Source organism: Semicossyphus pulcher, unplaced genomic scaffold (assembly GCF_022749685.1).
Source record: "Semicossyphus pulcher isolate SPU_LCO1_2020_fin unplaced genomic scaffold, fSemPul1.0.p SCAF_6, whole genome shotgun sequence".
In the NCBI taxonomy this organism is placed as follows: Eukaryota; Metazoa; Chordata; class Actinopteri; order Labriformes; family Labridae; genus Semicossyphus; species Semicossyphus pulcher.
Window position 1 is genome coordinate 29,438,903 of NW_027211737.1, and position 26,372 is coordinate 29,465,274.

The following is a 26,372-nucleotide window of genomic DNA, read 5'->3' on the forward strand; positions in this document are numbered from 1 at the left end:
ACACTAATTACCACCATGGGATATAGTTAATCCACCCCATCCCTTTAACACACATTTGAGTAATGCCATCTCATAAAGTGCTTACTATACCCAAGCACAATAAAATAAAATTGGAACTTTCTCTTTAATTCCTGTTGATGAGCCCCAAACAAGCTGGGTGAGACAACCAACTACAACCACTACAGCATGAAATCAAGATCGTTTTTTATTTTGTATTGCCTTTTTACAACCATATCACAGACATAAGAATGATGTTTCTCTTATAAGAGGTTGCATTTCCCCCAAATGACTCTGACACAGAAGTCCAAATAAGGGTTAAAAAAAAAAGGGGTGTGTTTTTTCATTACAGCAGCAATTGAAACATTTGAACTTGTTTGGTGATGAGCAGGAAAACACTGAAACATCAAAACAGAATTGGCCTTATGTAGTTAGGTACAGGAGTATAACCTGGCCATTATGAGATCAAATAAAAATAAAAGGTTTAAATTGGGTTTAAAGTCTTCTAAAACACTGAATCAAAGAAAGAAAGAAAAAAAAGGTATTTGTTGGGGAATATGCGGGAAAACCCATCTCACCCTTGGTCCATTAAAGGCAACATGGGCATGTGTGATGAGTGTTTTGGGGATTGTACACAGAGGTCATTTCATTTCTTAGTCCTGCTCCATCATGTTAGGATGGTGTCGTCTATCTCTTCATTGGAGTCTTGCTGGCTGGCGATTTTCTTCAAGGACCGGCGATGACACTCTGACAGCAGGTCGTTGCTTGCAGAGTCCAGAATGGCAGTAATACTCTGAATAGTAGAAATAGCGAAAAGCAAAATAAGAGTTTTATCTCATGTTATATACATTTGTTTATAGTATTAGTTTAGTTTATAGCAGTCTGACCTGCATGGTTTCTTCTCCCTGGCGGAGTCGCAGCAGGTTGACGATGGTGTGTTCACTCTGAGCTCTGACGCTGGTGTTCTTGTCTTTGGTGTTGTCCAGCAGAGTCTTGAGTAGGGGCTTGATGAGATTGGCCTCCATGGAGGGTGTTGCAGGATCTTTGAAAACCCACCACAGCACCCGCTCGGTGACCAGTCTGATGTCACTGGACTGATTCTGAAGACACTGCGTGGTCAAACAGACGACAGATGTCAAACACGGTTATGGCCCTAATACTATTTTTTGCATTAGCTTTCATTATGAGATTTCAGTGTGTTACTTAGTAATTTGTAAAATAATATGAATCATTTCTGACAAATGATAAAAGACTCAGTTCCCTGGTATTCAGAGAAAAATGGATTAAGCTTACTTTAATGGACTGGCCTTGGCAGCTGGAGTTTATTACAATCATAATGTATTAAATTCTACACTTCTTTAGTTGACTACTCAAAATTTTTCATACTTCTAGTACAATATCAATACTAGGCTTGTAATAAGAGAAAATTACAGTTGGCAAAATATTAAAGAAAGAAAATGATGTTCTACATTAAGTCATGCTTAGGCAATGACTTAATGAATTAAATTAGATATATTTCAAAGCAGCATTCATGGATGTTTTGTGGCAAGGCAAGAGGAAGCAGGGCATTTTTAAGACCAGCAAACATGGAGCAAATTTGGGTCTATAAAACCAGAACAATGAGGGGAACTGCAGAGTTGAGGGATACTTATCTGTAGGGTTTTAACTACAAGCGACAGCTTACACATTCACACAGGGGTCATTTTCCTGTTGTCACACTCAGAATTTGAGCTTCCCACCTTGTTGTAATGTTGTACATTCCAGGTTGTAAGCGGTATAAATGTGGGGTGTATGGTAATAGTTATCATTTTACCACTTCTCGACTGATGAGCAACTAATAAGACAATTGATAGTGAAAACCAGGACGGACATCAAGCCATACTTTAAAGTAACAACTGTTTAAACTTGAAATATGGCACAAAATAAGAAAATGGCTGCAGTAGAAATACGGTCATTTGTTTATCTAAAAAACAACTATTGAAAATAGTAAGTAATTTTCCAACACTATAAAATTTAAACAAAACCAGAACCAATAGGGTGAAAAACCTTTCAGTCACTTATGGGGACCCGCTTCCTCACTTATAAGAATACAGTGAAGGGAAGTAAACAGCCTTTGCTCATCAGTTGAATGAAACCGTTCCTGCTACTCTACCTTGACAAATTGTGTGACGGTGCGCTGGGAAACACTACCGCCTCCCTCAGTTCTGAGATGATGCCTCATCAGGTATCCCACCGCTCTGATCCCACTGGTTGCAATCGGAATCTGTAGGGAGAGAAGAATCACAATGTCAGCCGACTCATACGAGGAAACAAGAATGTAAGTCAGGAAACAGAAGAGGACACAAGATTTACAGCTAGACTAATTAAGTAACATAAAGTTCTTTTTAATACTGAAAGAAGAGATTTTTTCGCCATGTGCAGCAGTAGTTTGCTGAACGTCAGAGTGTTCAAACAGACAGGTTAATATGTAACTAGGCTACAGTCTGTTTCTTTGTTCAGTCATGGATGAAACTTCATCTTCAACTTAAATCAGTAGTTTTACATGTTAGGAAAAATTTGGGGAAGAAAGTTGAGTCAACTTTCATGCCTGCTGTGATAATGAAGCTACAGCATGACCTGATGAGGGAAATACCTTTGGACAGAGCATGGTACACTAACCAAACATTGCCTGCCAGTAACTCTAAAGCTCAGCAGCAACACTTTGTATTTCGTTGGTTTAATTAGTGTAAAAACATGTCAACAAAAAGATGCGAGACATTTTGGGGGACAGGAAGGAAAAAAAAAACAAACCTATTTATACGAGATTTTTATCGATATATATAGAGAGAGAGAGACCGCCACTTTGACGCTCTTTATCTGATCACGATCTTACACACAGGCTGCCCTCACACTGAGGTCCGCTGGTTGAGCCGAGGAGCGGTGCTCTAACGCTTCTTTCAATTACGCACAGAGATCGCTCAGTTCATGGCACAGAGAGGAAAGCGAGTGGCAGAGTAAGATAAGCCAGACAGGGTTACAGGTCTTGATTTTTCAGTGGGCATTACAGAACATTTGAATGTGATGAACGCTAACATGCAGGGCCGCAACAAACTCGTCACAGAGTACTACGACAAAAGAAATTGGTTCTGTGGCAGACGCAGCGGCTCATGCTCGAGTTTAAAAGTCGATTTACTGTCTTCACTCAGCTGGAGAGGGATTACGCACTACATCTGATCGTTTGACGTTACTTTATCAAAGACAGCATTCGCATCAGAGATAGTCTGTATGATTGGGACATACTCATGCGAACATATTTATGCGAGCAGGTATTAAAATGAGTGATGAAGTCTAAACAGCACAGTCGGTTGACGCACGGACATCTGAGTGACGTAATGAAAATCCCCACAGCTCTGAAACTACGACAGACAGGCAAAAAGTCTCAGGCCCTGACCACCGTCACTTTCACAACCTACCGGCCACAAACGCAGCTGGTGTAACCCCGACATCAGGTCGGACTTTCCGGACAATAGGCGGCTGTTTTACAGCCTGAACCGTCAATATTTCAAATGAATAATTAATGAACTACAAAGAGATTTAAACACTAAATGGACTGTTGTTTAGAAAATAGGAAAAAGTTTCCTATATCACTTGATATTATACTTCGACTGTACTGTATCATTATGTACTAATATTATTTTCATGAACTAACATGCAACTTGCGAGCTTTATAGCTGTAACCTACATTCTTTCAAATGCATCATCAGTGAATGACAAAGACATTCAAATTTGTCGCGAGGACCGCACGATGCTTTCTTCCATTTTTTGTTGTTTATGCAACAACATGAAATGCTCAATGATTGGTAAAAGCATCTGTTGGCTCTTATTGAATGATTTCAAATGATAAAACTGTGTTGGCCAATATATCCATGTGTTCAGACATCGTGATGTCAGCACCTTTGAGGTCTCATCTGAACAAATCCGGCCCCCTGCCTAATATGAGTGTGACACCCCTGACCCAGACTATTTCTCGGCTAGTAGTAGAAGTAAAATAAAAGAGTCTCCTGGATGCTGCCTGGCAGTCTTGTGGTAACAACAAGACCCCAACCAAGCAAGTGTTACAGCAGGTGTCAGAAAATCAAAACCACAAGTCTATAATTACCATATTAGTCAAAATATCAAAATAAATGACTTTCACAGGATATTCATCACAACCAGGTTTATATGTTTATGACAGATATAGATTTTTAACCCTCTGGATAGCCGGACAGCTACTAAAAAGTTATTTTCCGTATTCTGATATTATCCGTTTGGAATCTGAAATTTTTATTTCCAATATGTAGAAAATTAAGATTAACCATGTGGGAAAACAACATGCTAGTGTAAGGGCATGCTAATACCAGTCCTGCATCCTTATAGAGCCGTGGAGACTCAATAATGTTTCTCCTGTCGGAGATGGTTTGACACATTCAGGTGTAAGATTCACAGCTATGAGTGTCATTGGTTTTCTTATTCAGGCCGAACATTGAGTCACAATGTTTTATGTTGAGTGCTCAGGCGCATGTAGTCCACTGGATTGGACATGTCTGTAACTTTATGAAAATCATATTTTTGGGAAAAAAAAGTTGAATTGTTTTTTTTCATGTCCTGAGAAGAATGAAAACACTTCTTGAGTGAAAAATCTTGACCAAGGCTTTCATAATTCATGCATCAGAGGGTTAAATAACCGTGTTTCTCAGACTTTCTCCTCACCCTGTCAGCTGTGGCGTTGGCCAGAATTGTCTCCGTCACGGTATCACAGTATTCTTTCTCACTCAGCTTCTCAGGAGCAGACTTGATGGCTATGGCCAGGGCCAAGCTTCGACCGTGACGCACCATCCAATCAACACCAGACACGTCCGCTGAAGGGCGGGAAAAAAACATTACTCACAGTCAAAGCAGAGTATTACAAGAAAACAATGTCTGTGAGTCACTTTAATCATATCAGTATGTGCACCAAGTTAACTGATGAAATAAACCCCAGATGATAAACATAATGTGATATGTTATGTGACAATAACTGTATATTAATACCAACCCAAGACGTGCTGAAGTAACAAAGTCTTCAGCTCCTCTTCTGACAGGAAGGCACACAGCTCACCGACACAGCCGGCTGACGCCATACGTGTTGCATCCTACACGCACGCATTCAGACAGCCAGACAGACACAGAGTGTCATTTATTCTCACACAGACACGAAGGCTCAAAACCCTTTTATAAAAACCACATCCTCTCAGCCTGGCTTCCGTTTTTCTGCTGTGATCACAGAGGAAACTACACCACTGAACAACTCACTGTAACATCCCTCCATTGTGCTTATATTTTAGCATGTATTGATCATTATTAATGCAATCAGCAGCAATTAGGACCCTGGGTTGGAAAAAACAGACATGCTGCCACAGATTAAAATAAGCTCTAGTTGCTGCTAGAGGACATTTGTGGTTCCAGTCATACCTCATCATGCCCCAGCATGCCCAGTAATGTGGTGGTGATGTTCTTGCGGATGGCTGGGTCCACCTTTGACCCGGCCCCCTGGATGACAAACCTTAAGGCTTGGAGCATGGTCTCTCTGTGAGAAATTAGAACAAAAAATGAGCATGGTAAATATATAAAAACTTTTTAAAGACATGAACCATACCACTGGTAAATCCAAAGTTAATTTGTTTTCATTCATTTTTTAAAGTTTGTGAATACTTCTCCAGCTTTGAGATTACACCCTGGCTCAATTCTGACTTTTGAAGGAATACAAATATTGATGTTTAAGAAATCTGATAGCAACAGAACTCTTTACATAAAAATAGATGAAAATAAAACATGTTTGGTTCCTTAAATTTGGCGATTAAAAAACTGCTACAAAGATATCTACTGCGTGGGACAATTCCTGGTTGAACTCAGCAGTGCCCTCTGATGGACAAACATTGTAATGGTGACACTATTTTTAAATAACAGCAAAAAAGTATATTTTGGCAATTCTGTGCGGACATGTCTTGTTAGCTATCAAATACTGACTCTTTGTGTTTTTATAATTTCACCAAAGAGTAGATGTCCTCTTCAAAGAGCTCCACTTGTAAACAATGTTTCAAAAATAACTAAATAAATCTGAGTAATGGAAATCGATTTTTCTTTCTTGTTCCGGTCATCATCTTGGGGCCAACTCCCCCAGACCGCTGATTCTGAAACGTGGGTCTAATTGGCTCGTGGATTTCCAGCGAAATGAAAAATGTTCACGATAATTTCTGTACATGGAAACAATTAGTGTGTTCTGATTTTAAGATTCAGTCGTCCACCATGATGTCTTACTAAAGTAACAACTAAAAACATCCCACATGTAATTAAATCTGTGTTCTCGGCGCCTGTGATATTATTTCTCTTAATCAATCTATTCCCAAAAATAGTTCAATTAGAGCTTTAGCTGACAACCAACCTGGTTAAGTCTCTTCCAACTTAAGTGTTAATCTGCTGCATTAGTGCTCACCTATTCTCGATTTACAGGGACGTGGATTTCAGGGACGGTAAGTGTTCTGGTTTCCGTTTGTACTACGCTTGTAGTCCGAGTAATATTGACCAATCACGTATCAGCAGGCTGCGGCGTATGCAGGAATAACAGTCCACGAAGAGAGCAAAAGCAGGTGGAACGTAATGCGCCGTAATGACACCCGGCTCCCATCAGCGGCTATCTCACAGCTTGTTAATCTCTATAAACAGACATCTGCAGCAAGTTCAGCTAACAATCCGCTCTAGATCTAAAATTCTGAGATAAATTATCTCGACTGTGTGTCACGAAAAAGCCGTTCAGTGTTCAGATTTCCCGACTTCTTTGAATGCATCAGAAATGATCGATCCGACCGCCGTTCAACAAACGAACATTTTAAAGTTGTTTGCTTCTCCTTTTGAGGACACACCTGACAAAGCATCATTTTTACTTTTTACAAACCTGCATCGTCAGCAAATCACAAGAAAGAAATGCAGCGCGCAGAAAGGAAGTCTTGACTGGAAGTCGTTTATCACCACTGCTGGCTACACGCTTGGCATGTTCACGGTTGTCCGAGATTGGTGCTCACCTGACTCCTGAGTCCTCAGCATTGCGGATGGCAGAAAGCTGCTCAGTGAAGAGCGGGTCCACCTTAGTGTGGATGGAAACCAGTTGGCCTAGAGCCTCAGCAGCCCTCAGCCTCACAGCACGGCTCGAGTCCTGCAGAGCCTTCAGGAAAGTGGTCTGCAGCTGAGGCAGGAAGGGCTTCAGGGCGATGCCCACCTGGAGGAGGAATACAGTCCAGTGGTTAGAATAAGTACTTGATCATCTGTGGCCGTTTCCCATGAGCAGGAACGCATACAGACCTTTGCCAGCAGCAAGGTAAGAGTCTCCAGCAGAGCCGTCTTCACCGTCCAGGCAAATCTATCTCCCAAGATTCGAATAAGTGGTCCAGTGATGTTGACAACAGAGGGCCGCAGTGCCTCAGGGGAGGTCAGTTTGATCACCCCTCCCAAGGCTTTAGCAGCCTCTTCTTTCTGCTCAGGGCTCCCAGTGAGGACACCTTCCCTGAGGACGGGCAGGATACAGGTCACACCCTGCGGAAGGAGACACGGAGAGAAAATATGATGTGTTGATGAGAAACCCTGTAAGCAGAGTCAGCAGTATTAAACCACCTAAATTCAATTTCAGATGTGGGAGTTGTTCGGTTTGTCAGAAGGAGCCTTCCTACCTTCTTGGGCAGACAGAAGCCAGGCAGGTGCTGACCCCTAACGTCTGCAGCTGCTGATCTAATGTCTCGATGCAGGTCATCAATCAGGGCCAGCTGGCTGCTTGCGTCCAGTTTCTATACATGCGAACAACACAATCAGAACAGTTAAAAAATGATTACAGTACTGATCTAAACCACTTTTATATTCATGTCATCCACACACCTTGGTTATGGAGTTGATGGTGTCCCAGCTCTGAGACAGGACCTCTGGGTTGGAGTCATTGAGAAGGCGGATGAGCCCTGACAGCAGGGTGCGAGTATGGGCACTGTAGTCTAGGCGAGTGCGGGCAAAGTAGGCATGGAGGATGGTGACGGACGCCTGTCTGAGGCCGGGGTCAGCGCCTCGTGTGGCCTCAAGCAGGTCTTCTATGATGATCCGCTGGCCCACTTCATCCTCCACAGAGAGGATGACTGTTTGACAGCTGCACAGCTCCTGTAGGAAACAAACATTTATGGATTCTGGTTAGTTAATTATCAAAGAAATAAAGGCTCTAACACAATAGCAGCAGTAGATACGCCATTGTTACCTGCGCTTCATCTTCTGCTCCTAGCTTTTCTTTGAGGGAGGAAAGTATAGCAGGCAAGATGACTCCCAGGTGGCGAGTCAGAGCATCACCGGCCACAGCGGACAGGAACGCCAACACACGGGTGTTCACAGGAGGAGCAGTCAGCTGTTATCGCCGGAAAGGACATCCGCTTTAGTCAGATACATGAAGACGATAATAAAGCCTAAAAAAGGAGATCTTGACTGAGACACTTTACCTTTGGAACCAAGTAAGGTAGCACAGAACGACTCTTCACCGCCATAACTTGCTTCAGGCCATCCAGAGCAAACTCAGCGGTGTCCTCATCATCCTGAGAAAAGACACGGAGCGTTAAGTTTTTAAATCCAGATGAAAAACTCTGTGCTGCCTGAGCTATGTTCGTGTTCCCTCACCAGCTGTTTGAGCAGGGTGGGCAGGATGTCGTCCAGCGCCTGGTGACCGATGGTTGCATGAAGCTGCTCAAAGGTTTTGGCTGCAGCCTCTCGGACCTCCTCCAGAGGATCACAGAGAGCTTTCCTCACGGTGGGGACCAGCGACTCCGAGAAGACGAGCACCTACAGCACAACACCATCAGGTTCATGTTTTATTGTAGTTTCACTTTTGATTGACAGTAAAGAAAAACTTAGAGACACTAAGGAGAGATGGACACGCAACAGGTCGCTCTCCCGATTCAAACCAGAGATGGTTTACCAAGCTCGTCTTATAACTTCTAACCTTCGAGACCTTGTGACAAACCTTTATATAATAGGTACCTTTCAAGGGTTTTCTTTTGATGATTGAAAAACTGCTAAAAATCAGGTCAATAAAACGAGTGGGGAAGTGAGAATTTGTGAGTCACATCTCCTCGACTCACCGCATCCTTGCTGGTGGACTTCATGATCTCACTGAGGCCGATGCAGACTCCCTGCCTCTCATCACTCTTGTCAGACCGGAGTCCCTCCTCCAGTATAGGAATAATCTCAGGGAGAATCTTCTCTCCCAGCTTCCGGACCAGGTCACCCAGCGTCCGAGCCGCTATCTAAATCCAAGAAACACACAGAGCTCTTAAGACTTACACAGAGATAGGGAAAAAGACAACAACACGGTAGATAGTTGCCAAGAAATACCGTTCTCTTGTCAGGACAGGTCGAAGCCAAGAAGCCAAGCAAGAGAGTAAAAAGGGTTGGGAGGATCTCTCGAAGGGTTCTGGGGGTGTTGGACACCACAATCTTCCACACGTGGAGGGAAGCCTGTCGAACTACCAGCTGAGTGTCTGAGCGGCCCATATAGAGACCAGACAGGACACGGTTACGACGCTCAGCACCCAGAGCCCCAATGATAGCCTGGGACAGAAAAGGTTAGAGGTCAGTTCCTCCACAAATAAAGTATAAATACTTCACACAAAGGAGAACAACACACTGCTGTACTTGCAATATAAACACTTTTCCTCCCTTTATCAACTGGGCAGCTCTGTAAAGGTTTATTTTGTAGAAATGTACAGTACTCATACTTTATTGGATGCAGCTGTTCCAAAGTTGTCGTCCTCTGACGCCGTCTCTGTGGTCATCTTTCCTGTCACTCCGGAGATATGGAACAACAGATCTCCAAGTAGTTGCACAGAGCTGAACCTGCAGACGAACAACAACACGTACACACGTCTGGTCAATGAAAGAGTCACATTTACTGAGTCTCTGACGTTCTAACGTGTATTTCATTTTGACCTGATTCTCCACAGGTCATCGAACAGGCCCTGTTCCAGCTCAGGAAGCAGCAGTGCGATGGCGGTCTCAGCATACATGCTGATTATCCGCTGGCCTGCACGAAGCGCTGTGTCTCTGACATATTCGTTCTCATCAGCAAGAGCCTGTTGGACGACACAGAGAGGGGAAGAGCAGAGACTGAATAGCCTATAATATAATATATTGTAACTCTCAACAAAAACTGTTCAAATGTATAAATCTTAAAGCCTCCCAGAACTGTCGTCACTTATATGATTGACATTACATTTCTGTAATGTAACTGGGTCAGCTTCTGTTAGGCAATTACTTACTAAAACATTTGTTAAAATACCTTCAGAATGCAGGGGATGATAGGCCCGACGTAGGGAGTAAACTTGTCTCCGAAGGTGAGCGGCAGGTAGATGAACATCATGATGTAGCCGTCTCTGACATGGGAAGCGATGTCTATCTTGCTGGCTGTTTGCACCACATCTGGCATCAGCTTGTCCAGCTTCTCCACCCCCAGTCCAGCCATCACCTCAGCCAGACCTAAAGACACCGACACACATTCAAACACTCAGTCAGGTTATTCAATTATTGATACACAGAGAAACTCAGAAACACAAGGGACAGAGCTTAAAAGAACCGACCTTGTGCCGCTCCAGAACGATCTACAGAGCTCTGTTCAGAGGCCAGTGTCTCCATGAGCCACGGCAACAGGTCGTCAAAGCAGGATTCACCCATCCCCTTCACCATGGCACCGAGGGCTTTGGCTGAGACTGTGCGCACCTGGAGAGGAAAAGAAGAAGAGTAGCTGCAGTCACAACTTCGAAGACACGGAGCATGTATTACTGAAGCACTGTTTCTGTAACTAAACTCACCTCAGGCACCGGGTCCAACAGAGACGCCTTCAGTCCAGGAATAACACTAGGCAGGTAGGGTGACAGATCCTGCAAAGAACACGTATCACATCATCACAAGTTTACTTTACAGTGCAGCGGTTTGGAAGGACTCAGTTCATTAAAATATTAAGTAAATACTGCGTACCTTCTGGTCAGTGAGGGAGTACATGTTGCCAATGATCTGAGCGGCCATCTTGCGAGTGTCAGTGGAACGATCCTGGAAGGCTCTCTGGACAATCGGCATGATGAGGGCCAGGGAAGGGGCGTCGATGAAGTGTACAAACTTTGTGTCAAGCAGCGTCTGCAGACACGTCTGGGTTCTCCTGGAGGGGTCAGTGAGAGCGTCCAGCAGGATGGGGGTAATTGCTGAAAGAAGACGGATGACATGGTATCAAAATACTAGTTTGATAAATCTTACGAAATTGCATTGACCATAATATTCTGTACCATAATTTAAGCCTGGGGATGTCTAAACTAATTTTTCTGACTGGCACTGTTTCTGAATGCATTGTTTAATGCATATAGCAGCTAAAGCGGCTTCTCTCCTGCCCTACATGAAGTTGTACAGATGTTTCTTTTAAAGTGTGTAACCCAGCAAAAAAAAAGCTGCAAACCAGCTGAAGTTGCTACTGATGCCTGCACAGCAACCAATGCAGATAGGGTGGTGATGATTAATTTGTGACTCTAAATTGCCCATAGGTGTGAATGCGAAAGGTTGTCTGTCTCTGTGTGTGTCAGCCCTGTGATTGGCTGGCGACCAGTCCAGGGTGTACCCTGCCCTTTGCCCACTGACAGCTGGGATAGGCTCCAGCCCCCAGCAATCCTGAACAGGTTAAGCTGGATGGATGGACTGGGAGTCTAACCTGCGATCAGTGGGCCGAGGACTACGGCCTCCAGACATGGGCTCTACCAACCGAGCTACACCAGCGCCCCTACTTCTCTTATATTATTACATCAGGTGGTCTGGAGGACCACGGCCAACGCCTAGCATCTCTTGAGCTTGCTTCGGATGACCTGAGCTAGCGGGTCAGTGAACTAGAGAACACAGTCTATGTTTAGAGCATGATCAAAAGTGTTAAAGTTTACGTCACTTACCCAGGATTTCAGGGTTACGGATTACAGAGCCAATCTGTCGGAGGGCCTGCTGCCCAGCCTTCTGCACCTTCACATGGGAGTCAGTCAGCACCTCGGTCAGCTTGGGCACGATGCTGGGCAGGCAAGAGGACAACTGCTTGGGTGCACAGAAAGCCATGGCACCAAGCAACTCCACAGAGCCTGGAGGAAAGAGGAAAGTTGTTCACAAAGAGCACTCTTTGAATGAGCACTCACACACCATCACACTGATCATGAACTCAACGATAATAATGACCTAAACGGCTACAAGTGAAAACTGTTCCTCATTATGTGTGACAAGGCAGTGCATATGTACGTTTATATCAAAGGGAATGTGTGTGAAAAACTGGCCTAATAATTTCCCATCCTCTGAAGACATCCAGTGCATGCAGAGGCTCCTCCTCACCTGCTTTAGTTCTCCAGGACTCCTCCTCCAGGGCCACCAGCAGGGAGGGAAGGACCAGTTTCACTCCATGGGCGCTCAGGTTCCTCATCACAGCTTTGGCACAGTCATCTGCAGCCTGGTGCAAGAGAAACCAGGGGTCAATACACAAATGTCTGAGTAAGTGAAAGAAATATTGATTACATGTTACCTTGGAAGGTACGGAAAGACATCATAACTCATAGGAAGATATTTTCATGATACATTCAGGACAGGTTTGACGAAACTGCTTCTAAAACAAGTATTGTAACACCTTGCAAGACTTCTCAAATGTGAGATATTAATGCACAAGAGACGAAGGACTTGGAGATATGATCGGCCTGCTCACCTCTCTGACATACTGGTTTCCGTCTCCGAAGCAGAGCAGGAGGTGTGGCAGCACATGGACCACATACGGCTCAAACAGCTTTCCCAACATGTTACACAGCATCTCAAATGCAAACAGCGCTCCTAGACAGAGAAAAACCACGGGTGAGTGTTTTTGTGTTTCATTTGATTGCAGAAAAGAAACCAAACAGCTCAGTGGTTAGATACTTCACCGACCTTCCCTCCGTCTGAAGTTTTTCTTGTCCTGGATGGCGTCGGTCAGCGTGGTCATAATCTCCTGCTGTTTGAGTGCCAGGATCCCGAGTCCTTTGACCAGGCCGGCCAGTCCGTACGCTGCTCCCTTCCTCTCTGCGTATTTGTCGCTCTCCAGCAGCAGCTGCAGCAGGTTCCTTACAATCCCTGCAGCATCTTCCTTGATGGCAGGGACTAAAGGAGGCAAACAGCTGGCCACAGACTCCTGGACCTGATGAGGGATGACAAACCACATGAGAGAATTTTAAGGGCGTGTGGCTACAATTAACTACAGTAATTTAAGGATGCTGAACAACACGTGAGCAAAAATAAAGAAGCGAATGTTTACCTGCTGTGAAGGTGTAGAGAGTGCAGTGATGAGCTTGGCCACGATGGGTTTGACCTTGGGGTCGTTCTTGTCCAGATGTTTTGCCAAGGAGCCCATGAGAATAACCACGCTCTGACGGACAGAGTCATAGCTGGCGTCCTGAGGGGCGTTTTTTAGAAACTCCTCAAACACTGGTAGCAGGCAGCTCACGTTGTCCTGTTGGATGAGTCACAGAGAGAAGGCACAGTGCAAGGGGTTAAGGGTCAAATTATTATTAAACATAAAACATACATAATTAGCCCCTTTTACACTGCGGTTCTGCCTCAGCGCCGTAACGAAGCTCTGTCCTCGTGCCACCTTTGTCATTCTAAATTGGCTATGCTGTTTCACCTCTGTTACTCCCTCTGATGCTGGCTCAGAGGAGGAATGACTTCGCCCCACATAGAAGATGGAACGTAACAGAGGCTTAATAATCCTGCCTTGAACTGGCAGTGTCAAAAGGGCTACTGAAAGCATCTTCGATTTGGGCTGTGTAATGTAGAATAAAAGCTGTTAGCAGTACCTTTCCATGAGTGTTCAGAGCCGAGAGAGCAGCATCCAGCATGCAGCGCCGCACCTCAGTGTGGCGGTCGTTCAGTGCGTCGGGAACGAAGAAGAGGAAGAGAGGGGTGACCTGAGATTCATCCAAATACTGGGACAGCTTGTTCAGAGCCAGAGCGATTCCACACCTGACAAAGAAGAGTGTGTGTGACAAAAGCCGTTAGTGCAAGACACGAAGCAGTTATGATCATACTGATTCAAGAGCTCTCTGTTACAATGGGATTATCTTTTATCTTAAAATCTAAGATATAACTACCACAGCAATACATTAATGAGAAATCCTCCGAGACTACGGAAAAGGGTATAATCTGTCAGAACATTCAGTCATGAACATTACTGTTTGGTATCTTATCTCTTCCTGTTGGAACAAATGTTTCTGCCTTAACTTCCAGAAGCTAATGCAAATATTAGAGTGTTGAATCGTGCGTTCATGTGCTTGGGTGCCTGAAAAATACAGAATTTCAATTTCCCAAGCACACAACTTCAAACAAAACAGAATGTAAGCTTTACCTGGCCTCCCACTGGTCAGGTGGAGCTTCAGAGATGACTCTGCCCAGGGCATCGAGCACAGGAGGGGGTCTCTTTAAAAACAATAAAGAACAAATGTATCACACTCCCATCGTTCCACTAGATACAGTAATAGCCTGTTTTTATAACGGGGCAGGGTCTCACATAGAGTTTCTGATGGTATAGCTCGGTAAGCTGGCCGAGTACTGTGGCAGACTGGTCTCTGTACTGGGAAACAGCGTTTGATAAAGCTTCGGCGGCGGCAGAACGGACAGCTTCTTCGTGGTGGGTGACGTCTCCAATCAGCAGAGAGCAGATCTCAGGTACCAGCTCCAGATCGAGAGACTCCCAGAGCCTGAGGAGGAAGGACAAGCCCAGAATTGGGACGGGAATTAAATGTGGAAAGCAAAAACATTTCAAACACAGAGACTGCTGCTGGAAAATATTAAACTTGTTTTGTAGGGAGGGACCCAGAATAAGTTATAGTGTATAGAAAAAGAATAATACATACTTTTCAGCCAAGGCTCGGCCCTCCTCCTCAACATCAAACCGGGCAACCCAAAGCCTGCGCAGCAAACTAAGCCCTGTGATATCTGAACTGTCCGTGGGCAGAGCGAACTCCATCTCCAACAACCCCTGAGCAAAGAGAGACAATGTGTTAACAGCCTATCTAACAGCGACACGCGTGAGGCTTTATAATTTGTCACTTCACCAAGATTAACACTAAATCTGAGTAGGCAGTACTTCATATATAAATCATCTACATCGCATCCGTTTGCTCTACCGGGGGATAGGCCAATCTTTATCAAATATCTAACTAATGCAAAGCTCACCCTGAGGGCAGCGTCCCGGACAGAGAAGCAGGGTGACAGCAGAGCGCTGAGCAGGACATCTATCTCTGGCTGCTCCGCCACAGTGCAGCCATCTCCTCCTCCAGCACTGGCACACAGCGCAGTCAGGCACTGAGCAGCCAACACCTGAAACACAGATGGGTAGCTCTATTTAAATGATCTGTAGTTCATGGTCCAAAGTGCATGGCACAAGTGTATCTAAAGCATACGCACTATTATTAGTTAAGAGGTACATTAACCAATCATACCAATCATCCCAGCTGATCTCTGATCGCTAATCCCACCTGACACTGGGTAAAAGGTGGGGTACACCCTAGACAGGTAAACTATCTCTATTGCATCCTGTTATTTTATTTCCAACTGAAACTATAAGAAACTAAAGAAAGAAAAACAAATAAACTTACAACAAAACAGACAAAAAGAATAAACAAACAGACCTAAAGCCATGACAAAAAACAAACAAAAGCAATACATAAGAAACAAATAAATAAACAAAAAAACTAAATCAAATCAATTAATAAACAAACAGACATAAGCCATAACACAAAAAACTAAGGAAAACAGAACAAACTCAGAAACACAAAGAAAGAGAGAAAACAAACAAAGACACAAACAAACAAAGCCATGTGAAACACAAACAAACAATGGCACAAAGAAAATAAATAAATAACATACAACATAAAAAAAAAGAGCGACACAAACAGACACACAACAACACAAAATAAAGACAAACAGCTAAAAATTAAACAAATGAGGCAAGACACAAATATGCAAATAAACAAACAAACAAACAAACAAACAAAGATGCAAATAAACACACAAATGACAAACAAACAGACACAAACAAAGATACAACCAAACAAACACACACACAAAGGCACAAACAGAAACAGAAACACCCATCCATCTGTCAAAACAAACATACATTAATCCATACGAAATGTAAAAGGAGAAATAACGCGCTTCTTGTCTTTCTTGTCTTTTGTCTTACAATTAAAAAAGGTTGTTAAACAGGACACAGAATAATTTAATTTAACAAAAAAAAACTAAAGCAGACTCGTCACATAGAATTAAAAACAAACAGTGGACAGATTCAGAAAAAACAGAATTTAACCTAAAATGAATTAAACTCTGTTAAATCCTGTGTTTACCTGCAGTCGTGGGGTGGCTGTGGAAATGACTCTTGTTAGCAGCAGCAGCATGTTGACACGCGGCAGCAGCTCCGGGCCATTCTGAGTCAAGAAAAAACAACGTAAGGACAGATCGATGAAACGTGTTCTCAAACTGCAACGCCATTTATTTTAACAAACGTATTGCTCTGTCAGCAAAGCAACTATGAACACTGCATTCAAGCACAAAGGACACTGTACGACTAGAGAGAAAATACATGCATAAACATTCATTTTAAGTTGTCTGCACTGATTGCTTTTTGCTCTTCAAACAAAGAATGTTTCTAAGAAGATCTATCTACCTCATCTATAGCAATGTCATCCATTTCTGTGGCAGCCCGAAGCTGGGAGTGTTCAGTGATGACTTGTAAGGCTCTGGCCATCAAGTTCTCCGTCTCCTCAGTGCTGCCAGAAGAGTCCCTGAGCATAACGTTGAGAAGAGGGAAGCAAAAGGAGAAGGCAGGGGCGGACAGCTGAGCCCCGTCTGAAGAAAAAAAACAACACAAAATAGTTTACTCACTTAGTTTCTTGCTACAGTGATTACTGCTTCGATTACTCTATATCTCCAGTCTCAAAACTTTAAAAGTGTCAGTGGCTGTGCTCACCAGCAGTCTTGGCATCTCTCTGTGGGACTGTGTGGTTGTGCAGTAGCAGTACTGTGCGTTGGGCTGCTGTGTCCAGGTTCTCCTGTTCCCAAGCCTCGTCCAGATCACACTCTGGCTTCAGCAACCGTAACGTCACATGTCCCACGAGCATGGCTAGAAGGGAAAGAAGTAACATGGTCTCCGGAGGCTGTGGTTATGTCTGTAAATACAATACAATGCAAAGATAAGCCATGTACCTAGATGATGAAGGTGTTTTGGCATGAGGCACACTCCTATGTCCAAGAAGACCTGCTGGATGCTCGGGGCAGCCAGAGGGGACTGCAGCAGAGGCATTAAGACCTGGAGGACAGCAGGGAGCTCCCTGGTGATCAGAGCTGGTCCCTCTTTCAGCGTGGCTTCCAGTAATCCCACCACACTCTGCAACTCCACATCCAGCTGATGACAAGGAAAATTAGAAATTGGCTCATTAAGGAAAAATTTCAGATTCTAAGTTTAAGAGAAATCACTCTCGTCACTTGGCTCCATACCTCTTGGAGTCTCTTGCGAATAGCAGCCTCCTTTTCCAGCTGATTTTGCATCATTTCCTTCTGTTTGCTGGTCAGCTGCAGTTCCTCTTTGATGCCTTTTTTCTTCTTTATCTCCTGTCGTATAAAAACAAATAAGAATGTGTTTCAGACGTAACACCACCAAAAAAAAATCTAAAGCAAGAGAGAGCAAGAGCACTTTACCTCTTGTAACTCCAGTTCAATGATTTGTTCCTTGTAGGAGTAGGCCTTGTTCTCTCTCTTCATGTTGGCTTTCTTGGTGCTTTCCTTCTGGGCACTACAACAAGCAAAGGAAGACAGATTACACAACAGTAGTCCTCCTGATTGGCGTTGATATAAGAAATTCAAAGTGACAGGAGAGCTGTGCGTTACCTTTGGATGATGCTGTTGTCGTACAGATCTCCTTCAGGTGTGAGCATGATGGCATATTCCTCCCTGGTAACCTGGAGGAGAGCGGGTCTGGAGAGCCCCTCTGTGATATGAATGATTACCCGAGGTAATAGCTTGTTGGGGGAGAGGCCACACAGGGCACCGACCGCATTTTTCACCGCCTGAGGAGAAAAACTTGACCTCTTAATATCCTGGTAGCGTGTAAAATATATAAGTGTCGAACACAAATCTTCCTGCTACATGCAGAATGTTATAAACTGTTGTTTTTTCCACAGGAGTCAGTTTAGTACACATACGTGCAGTATTCTTATTTGCAGATTAAAGAGATGTGTGTCTATTTCAGACCTTGTTGTCAGCGTCGACCTCCAGTAGACGCGGCAGAATAGCCTCCAGATTTTTTTCGATAAATTCTTCAGCTTTTAGGTTCATGGAGAGGAGCAGAACAGGCCAGAGACCGCGGCGAGCTTCGACTGAAAGAGAGTGGACGAGAGATGTCTAAGAGGAGACGGGGCGCCGATACAGTATCCCCACAACCCCCAAAAGACATCCATAACAGCTAATAGTTACTGTGGTTAATGACTGGGCAACATATTCACTGTCCAGGGCAACTCAATTCTCATACCAATGGAAGGGTGATGTGTGACTATCAGGGTCTCCATGGCCAAGTTCTCTGCTTCGGCGGGATCGCCCCATTGGCTGGCAGAGGAGCAAACGACACACAGCGCATCCAGCAGGACACGAGGGGGAACATAGCTGCGACCCAGCTCAGTCAGCTCTCCCGACTCTGATACCAGGAGGTCTTGTGGCAAAATCTAAAAGTTTTTAAGCACACAGTAATTAATGAGGTAGAGATAGATAGATAGCAGAGTTTATTGGGGCATTAGCCTTTATCTGACAGTTACAGCTGATGCAGCAAAGGGCCCAGGTAGTTCTACGTTTTTGATGTCTAGGGATATAAGCAGTCCCTACCGTGTGCTTGTTGATGGCCACATGCAGCTCTCCCAAAAGGCCATGGGCAAGACTTGATCCACCCAGAGAGGAGAGCAGCTTTCTGACCGTCTGCTTAGCCCGCTTCCTCACACGCCAGCTCCGAGACAGCAGAACCCCAACAGTAGCCTGATGATACATCCTGCAGAACAGTCGCAGACAACAGAACATTCATACACTAAAAAACAAGCGCCAGGTATTACTGCTTAACCCTGCCACCACTTATATTTCAACTTTACGTGTGCATAATGGATACCCTGTGTTTGATCTAAGATTTGGAGGTTATAAAATGATGCATTACACACGAGTCAGCAGACAGTGTTTAGCTAAGTTGACGTTCAAGGAACATATTGGTGTTTGCCAGCAATGATGTGTTCTGGAATTCCCAAGGGTACACACGATGTATAAAATATATAAACAATGCCTCTCACGTCTTGAATGCTGCTTGGCGCATTGTTTAACTTAAGCGGTCTAAGGTCAAAAGTTCTCTGCATGTAAAAAGCACTGATTTACTGTGATTTGCTGGTGTTAAGCCTTTGAGCATGGTCCAAGAAGAGCCTTTCACAGAGCAGGAGCACCGTGAGCAGAGCTAAAGAAAGAACAAACAAGCAATTATTTAATGTTTCAATACTGTAAAAGGCTCAAAAGCTTTTAAGGCAGTCGGCTGAATTGACATACTTTCATCGTTGGCCTGGGAGAGGAACTTCTCTGTGGTGAAAAGTGGCTTCTTCTCATCCAGGATCAGGTTCCAAAAGCCAGAAAACTTTGCCTCTGCAGAGACATAAAGACAAACAACCACCGTCACCTTCAACGCACCAACGCTATGAGTTCTTCTACAGGCTTCATACGTTTGGATGAAGAAATGCCAGCCTCACCTGACTGTGTCTCCAACATGGCCAGTCGACTCAAAAGTACAGAAGCTGACACACCTTCTGCAAGAAGAGCATGCTGGGAGTTTTGTGCCACTGCCTTCTCCACTGTTTGGAGGAGCAAGGGCATAAAGTCTGAGGCTTGAGCCAGCGTGTCACCTGTAAACAAAAGGAGAAGGTAATAAGGACCAAGACAAGAGAGAGGCAGCTATGGCTCAGAGGGAGAACGGGTCATCTTCTATTGGTAAGTTGGGTTTGACTCCTGGCTCTTACAGTCCACATGTCAAATGTCCTTAGGCTTGATACTGATCCAAGTGCTCCATCGGCACATCAATCAGTGTATGAATGTGTGCGAATGAGATAAGATTGGTTCCTGAGGGGTAGCTTGGCACTTTACCAATCAATTGATAAAACAAGGAAAAACTGGACGGGCCGAAAAATGGGATATAGGGGGATGCAGGATGGAGACAGGCAACGAGAGCAACAACATATCTAGTCTGACTAAGTGCAGCCCATTTACCATTTACAAAGCATTAAATTGAAGTTAGGGACGTGTATATTTCATCTCTTGTGTGACTGACCTCTGAAGGCCCCCAGCATTGCCTGAAGGTAGGCGTGTCGAACCAGAGAGGTGGACGTCTTGAGGGTGAAAGCCTTCTTTAACCAATCCAGCAGAGCAGTTGGGACTTCCACTGTGAGACGACTGCTCCACTGGGTGAGCACGGACACCGCGTGCACCAAGGTGCCCTCGTGAACTGAACAAAACACAAGCAAATTAAGGACCAGACTCAATCACTGCTCTGCTGCCAAAGGTTAGATCTGATAATCTGTGGAGTAGGAAGGAGACAAAGAAAAGTAACGATACCTTCTTGTTGTAAATAAGGGATGAACATCACGGTGACTGCTGAGCTGAGAGTCTGGCTGGAGGTTCCTGACACAGCGTGATGGCTGCAGCTTGAAATCCCTACCACAAGAACATAAACATTCTCAGGTTAATAAAATGTCTGTTTGCGGTTCCTGCTCATGGATAATAAAGGCGTGAAAGGCCTCTTACCTGACAACACACTCATCTTCTGTGCCACAACTGTGAGCTTTCCCTCAGACCCTGCAAAGACATCAATTAGACGAGCAGAAACAACAAAGGGAATGTTAAATCTAAAAGTTGATGCCAAGTTTACCTCCGAGGATCTTAAAGAGGTGTGTGACAATGTCCTGCACAGACGTGGGGTCGCTACACTGCTGAGCCAGGTTGTGCATGGCCTGGATCGCCTCCTCCATCAGCTGGGCATTATTGGCTTTCAGCTGGCCTGAAACGCACAGCAGTAATTTAATACAAATAAGTTTCCTGTCTTTCACTTATTATTTTCCACGTGACAAATCATACCCGTCTGACAGTGACAGCTAAATAAATGAGCATCTCTTAAGGCCTTACTCGCAATAGCTTTTCCGATATCCATGGCATACTGACTGAGGTCCAGGGTTACGGCCGACAGAAGGCAGGAAACGGCTAAAAAAAGAGAGAGCAGTCAAATTTACTGTATGAAAGCTGCCTAAGTCGACAACACGCTGTCATAAGAAGCTGAAGGCTTCTCACTCTGCATGGCGTTCTCTGGGCTGCGGAGCATCGTCTTCTGCAGCGTCGGGAGGAGCAGCTCTTTGAACTCTGAATGGGACACGTGACGCAGCAAAGAGACGCTCTTTTCCAGAATGTGCTGTCGTGGTTTTGTCTTGCTCATGAGGACTGATTTTATGTACAGGTCCAACAGGGCACTCTGAAAAAGACACAAGACATGTTTCTGTATCTCAGATTCCAAGAAAATATGAGTGTAAAGTATGAAAGCACAATCTTATCCATGGTTAACAACAAAAAAATAAAATATCTACCTTGTGCTTTTCTATTGTAGCTCTGTCTTTCTGGGCAGTGCAGAAGTCTAAACACACCCCGAGTATAGCCAGAGTGGTGGGGCTCTGTTCCAAACTCAACAGTGTGCTGATGTATTCATCAACCAGTCCAGGGTTCTGTTTAACACAACAAAATATGTCAGTCGCATCCAGGATCCGTGTGTCTCATACAGTTAGGTTCATTACATTTTACAGACCCACAGCATTCATGAGTTTTGATCCCACCTGAGCTCTTCAAACATCAGCCTTCCCCTCCTTTACCATGACTAAAGCCACTGGTGACTTACAAGAACTGTTCTGTAACAGCTAATCATTTGAAGCAAATCTTTGTGGTCTCTATCAGGTTCAATCTATTTATCACTACTATTATTCACCTATAATTACTTGTTAAACTGTAATTTAATTGTTAACAAAAAAGAACATTTCCAAAACGTCTTACGTTTCTCTTACTGAGGGCTTGCAGCATTCAACAGTAAATTCATTCAAGATACACATAAGAGAAACCAGCATTGACGTAACATCACGACAACCCATTTAATAAGCTCGTGGGCTCTTGGTCGTACATGGCTTTATTTTCTCCTTCATTTCAGGGCATGATGTTACCCAATGTTAAAGTGTGGTATTACAATAACAAAATTCTTTATTCTTGAAAATTCTAACTAACTGGTCACACTGTGCACATAGCTGATAAACATCAGTGACAGTAAATACAACTCCATGTCATGTCTATCCCCAGATTAGACAAAAGGAATAGCACATCTGCCCAAAAAACTGTTTATAACTTGGGATTACTTGAAACTCTGTCTTTGGTTTGTTTAGTGATAAGTCGGTGGTTTAAAAAAAGGCAACACAGTCTCATCATTGCTTGAGATTATCCCTTCCGTCAAGATCAACACGTGTCTTTTACAGTCCCTCCCCTCTGGCAGGAGGCTGCGCTCCATCAGGACCAAAACCTCCCGACAGAGGAGCAGTTTCTTCCTCTCTGCTGCCTCCCTCATCAACAAGGCCCGCACGTGACACAGACTCTCATCCAGCCCCTCAGTCACTCAACACTTCACAAAGGTTCAGACTCTAATTCAGATGTGCGTTACATTACACTGCACTTTTATGTTGTCTGTACACTGCGCTATTTTTATTTTGTACTGTAAGCTTTTTGCACTCACTAATATCCTGCACATCTGTACAGTTTTTAATCACACCTGTTGTATATATTTTGTTTTATACATATTGCTTTTCATATTTTTATTCTTATTGCCTGTTTTTTATCTTATTCAATTTAAGTCTTTTACTGATTTTTATTCTAGTTCTGTGTTAATTGTTCTGCACCAAAACCTACTTGGAAATAATCCCCGATTCTGATACTGCCAGTGTATAGGGCATACAGTGTTCTGCACTTACTTCGACCCAGAGGTGACTGAGATTCTTGAGGCTTGATTTCTGAGCGGTGGTCTTGGCTCCACCTACCACTTCAGCCACAAGAAGACTCTGAATCTCTACCTACAGATGAGAGGATAACAGACCACAATAATAACACCAACATCCAAAGTAAAACACTGGCCCTGGTTTGCCCCTTCATCAGGTAACCAAGACAGCACCACATGAACAGCTCAGTAAGAACTGTATGACCAGGTATAAACTGTGATTACAGAATCACATTTAAATACATTTTTCATTTCAAACAAAGCAATTCACTGACCATTTTCTTCCAGACGGGTCCTTCTCTTTTCTCTTGGGCAGAAAAAACACTGGGGACTAAAAGACAGGTCCAAGACAAGCCGATGAAGGCGGCGGAACCTGCGCTTTTGCTGCATACACAATAAAAGCGAGCATTAAAGAGGAGCAAAGAAAACCAGAAAGATATGCAACCTTAAGACGTTACTCATACAACCATATATATTTGTTTCAATTAATAAACCTATTACTTATTTAATAATATACAGCGCAAACTTGTTATAGTGTATTTATGTAGTTTATTGTGTTGCGAGCACCCTGCCTGTAAAACAACGGGAAATGTATTGTCCTTTATTGACAAAGCTGTGGTGATGCATTGGATCGCATCTGTAAATGTAGGAATTTATTAAGTTGTGCAGCAACACAACTTTATCAAAATAGATAAAGATAAAGGATGCAACATGATGTTCAGAGCAGTACCTTGGCTCGCCACTTTTGCTGATGACTCCACTATTCAGAAGGCAGTGGAGGAGGCTGGTGACCAGGATGTTAGGCTGACTCTCAGCCAGCTGGGCAATGACAGAGAGGAGCTCTCTGCGTGATGCAGCATCCCTGATTTAAACACAAAAACATATACAATCACTGGTCTTTCTTTGACTTAATTGACCCCATCTATACCAACAACAGCAACAGCTATCTTTAAAATACAACACGGTTCAAAAGCAGCACGAACTACAGCCTATGAAACCATACAGTTGAATCTAAATGGTTTAAACAAAAACTGAAAATTATGAAAGTAGATTTCCTTGCCAGACTTAACTTGCCGAAACATTAAAGACATTACATGTACCCACCGATATCTGTGTGGAGTGAGACAGAAGAGCTTGCATAGTCCTTTGATGGCAGGCTCTGGTAACTCTGAGAAACACAGTTTTATGTAGAAACATTAGTGTTGGTTGTCGAAACATATTTACAAATAGAGAATAAAATCAAATCACACAAACTCACCTTTGCCCTTAATACACTGTTTGAGCTCTTTGAATATCTCCTTCCGCTCTTTCACACTGGCTGTTGTCACCTTGACAGCAAACTTCTTCAGTGTGTCTGAAACCTGAAATAATAGCCACCTTTAGTAACGGGATTGGTTGAATTACTTCAGTGAAGTAAAGTAATCTTCTCAGTCTGCGTACAGTCAAGGAACACAAGATACTTGCGATTATATCGGACAGGGAATGTGAATATTGTTATTCTGTCTGTTTTGGGATCTAGTTATATACCTGTTGATAATCTTTAGGATCTTCATTACAGGACTTTAATCATATGAGGATGGATTACATGTAGTTGTGACGGTTATTAATTTGGCTCTGATACAACTGGGGAAAAAATAATCTTAAAGCGACATCAAGAAAATGTAATTGTTTCTTTGCACAGCAGTTTGTTGTTTATTTAATGCCCAATAAGTAAGATATTCTCAGCTGAGGAAATACTATAATTGTGTCTGCGTCTACCACGGTGATTTATATATTGTGCATTTAATTTAATAACAATTAAAGGAGGACTTTTTACTACTCATGGAAGGTGTGGCTTAACTCATCATCACGTACACTGATTTTCTGCTGAACTCAGAGTTCAGAGCTACTAATGACAAAGTGAAAACCTCACATGACTTGGTAAACAAGTAGGTACTAGCCAAATGAAGCTAAAGCTCGGCCTCCACTGTGGCCAAAGCCCAGTGTTTTTCAGTATATGGTGGCTATCGTTAGCTGCGGATGCAGTTCAGTGTAATGAAGTCACAGTGGGGCTACGTAGCACTGAGCGAGTAGCCTGCTCGGTAGCTATTTTTTATTTTAGCACCAGTTTCTTGTTGAATACCAACACATATCAATGTGTTTGTAAAGCTGTACTCGATACAGCACGAATTCGTTTAGTGCCGCACTTGTGTTACTTTCGATAAACGTGTACTCTACTTTTAAAAAACAGCCACACAAACCTGCGTGTCCGCTGCCATCTTGCCGGTCTTGTTGCAGGAAAGACTTCCCATGTGTCAGTTCCGGGTCAAAACCGCTACGTCACCTATTTCCTGTTTTTTTAATTTTTTTTAATTTTTTTTATTAAACACAACACAGAAATTTACAAAACAAATTAGGGACGATCAGCACAAATGTATACAGTGTGTTAATTAATACAAATATCTATTACAAAACATAGAAGACATAAAACAAAAACAACATCGGGGTAAACAGGCGAGAGCACAAAAGGGCAAGGTGAAAACGGTTAAAACGTACAGTAGTTGGCAAAATAATTTAAGAACACTGAAAAAGAGGGGTTACAATTTGTGTGAATATGATATTTTCCTAAAATAATTATAAAATTAACAATATCAGAAATGTTTGTATTCAAATTATTCATACAATATATAATATCATTACATGTAAACCAGGGTATGTTACCAATTCTTAAACCAGCTATGGACATTAGACTAAAACAATATGAACAGTAAAAAAATGGATGTTCAATGGAAGATGCAAGGATCCACATCAAATTTAAATCTTTTATGTAAAAAATCGTTTACAGGATAGATTGCAGATACAATTTTGACTTTCGGAGCAACGGGACATAAAAGATCAAAAGAAGAGTAGCGTAACCTATTTCCTTTTCCTTTAATATACTGGCAATTCCTATTTTTAACATAAATTCATAATTTTGTTCAGGTTTTTCAAGATGATAGATAGATAGATAGATAGATAGATAGATAGATGGAGTACTTTATAATAAGACCAATACTTTATGAGTAAGAAAAAGGCACTAGAAACATATATTAATATTAAGCAGTAATGATAAGAAGAACATTTTGTCTCATGCTGACGCTGTGTGCAAAAAGGCCCACCAGCACATTGAGTCAGTGCTCACCTTTTCCCTGGTCTGTTGGTTTGGGTC

General features: G+C 43.2%; 1 protein-coding gene across 1 annotated transcript; it reads right to left on the reverse strand.

The window, feature by feature from the left end:
* Positions 1-187: 187 nt before the first annotated feature.
* Positions 188-25,458, reverse strand: gcn1 (GCN1 activator of EIF2AK4). The gene is made up of 57 exons (XM_069682973.1): positions 25,426-25,458; positions 24,444-24,546; positions 24,290-24,353; positions 23,916-24,047; positions 23,461-23,569; positions 23,163-23,261; positions 21,747-21,881; positions 21,457-21,634; positions 21,295-21,369; positions 21,041-21,169; positions 20,917-20,967; positions 20,728-20,826; positions 20,444-20,617; positions 19,869-20,021; positions 19,672-19,764; positions 19,507-19,582; positions 18,976-19,135; positions 18,629-18,818; positions 18,352-18,476; positions 17,989-18,167; positions 17,800-17,893; positions 17,599-17,712; positions 17,308-17,506; positions 17,072-17,224; positions 16,769-16,950; positions 16,449-16,529; positions 15,280-15,423; positions 14,958-15,082; positions 14,612-14,801; positions 14,450-14,520; positions 13,902-14,067; positions 13,361-13,555; positions 12,997-13,243; positions 12,782-12,903; positions 12,418-12,532; positions 11,994-12,173; positions 11,044-11,264; positions 10,878-10,946; positions 10,647-10,785; positions 10,349-10,545; positions 10,000-10,142; positions 9,789-9,906; positions 9,406-9,621; positions 9,153-9,317; positions 8,692-8,853; positions 8,517-8,609; positions 8,282-8,425; positions 7,918-8,187; positions 7,716-7,829; positions 7,351-7,581; positions 7,074-7,267; positions 5,467-5,581; positions 5,051-5,147; positions 4,726-4,874; positions 2,150-2,260; positions 885-1,106; positions 188-790 (listed from the first exon to the last, which is right to left on the reverse strand). Exons 1-57 carry the CDS (start codon positions 25,441-25,443, stop codon positions 665-667), a joined length of 8,016 nt encoding a protein of 2,671 aa, XP_069539074.1. The 5' UTR covers positions 25,444-25,458; the 3' UTR covers positions 188-664.
* Positions 25,459-26,372: the final 914 nt, after the last annotated feature.

Coding starts and splice junctions, on each gene's coding strand:
- gcn1 (XM_069682973.1), bottom strand. Junction 11,265..11,993: donor CCGTAACCCTGAAATCCTGG/GTAAGTGACGTA, acceptor GTCTTCTTTCAG/CAATTACCCCCATCCTGCTG. Junction 10,786..10,877: donor TGTTGGACCCGGTGCCTGAG/GTGAGTTTAGTT, acceptor TTTCCTCTCCAG/GTGCGCACAGTCTCAGCCAA.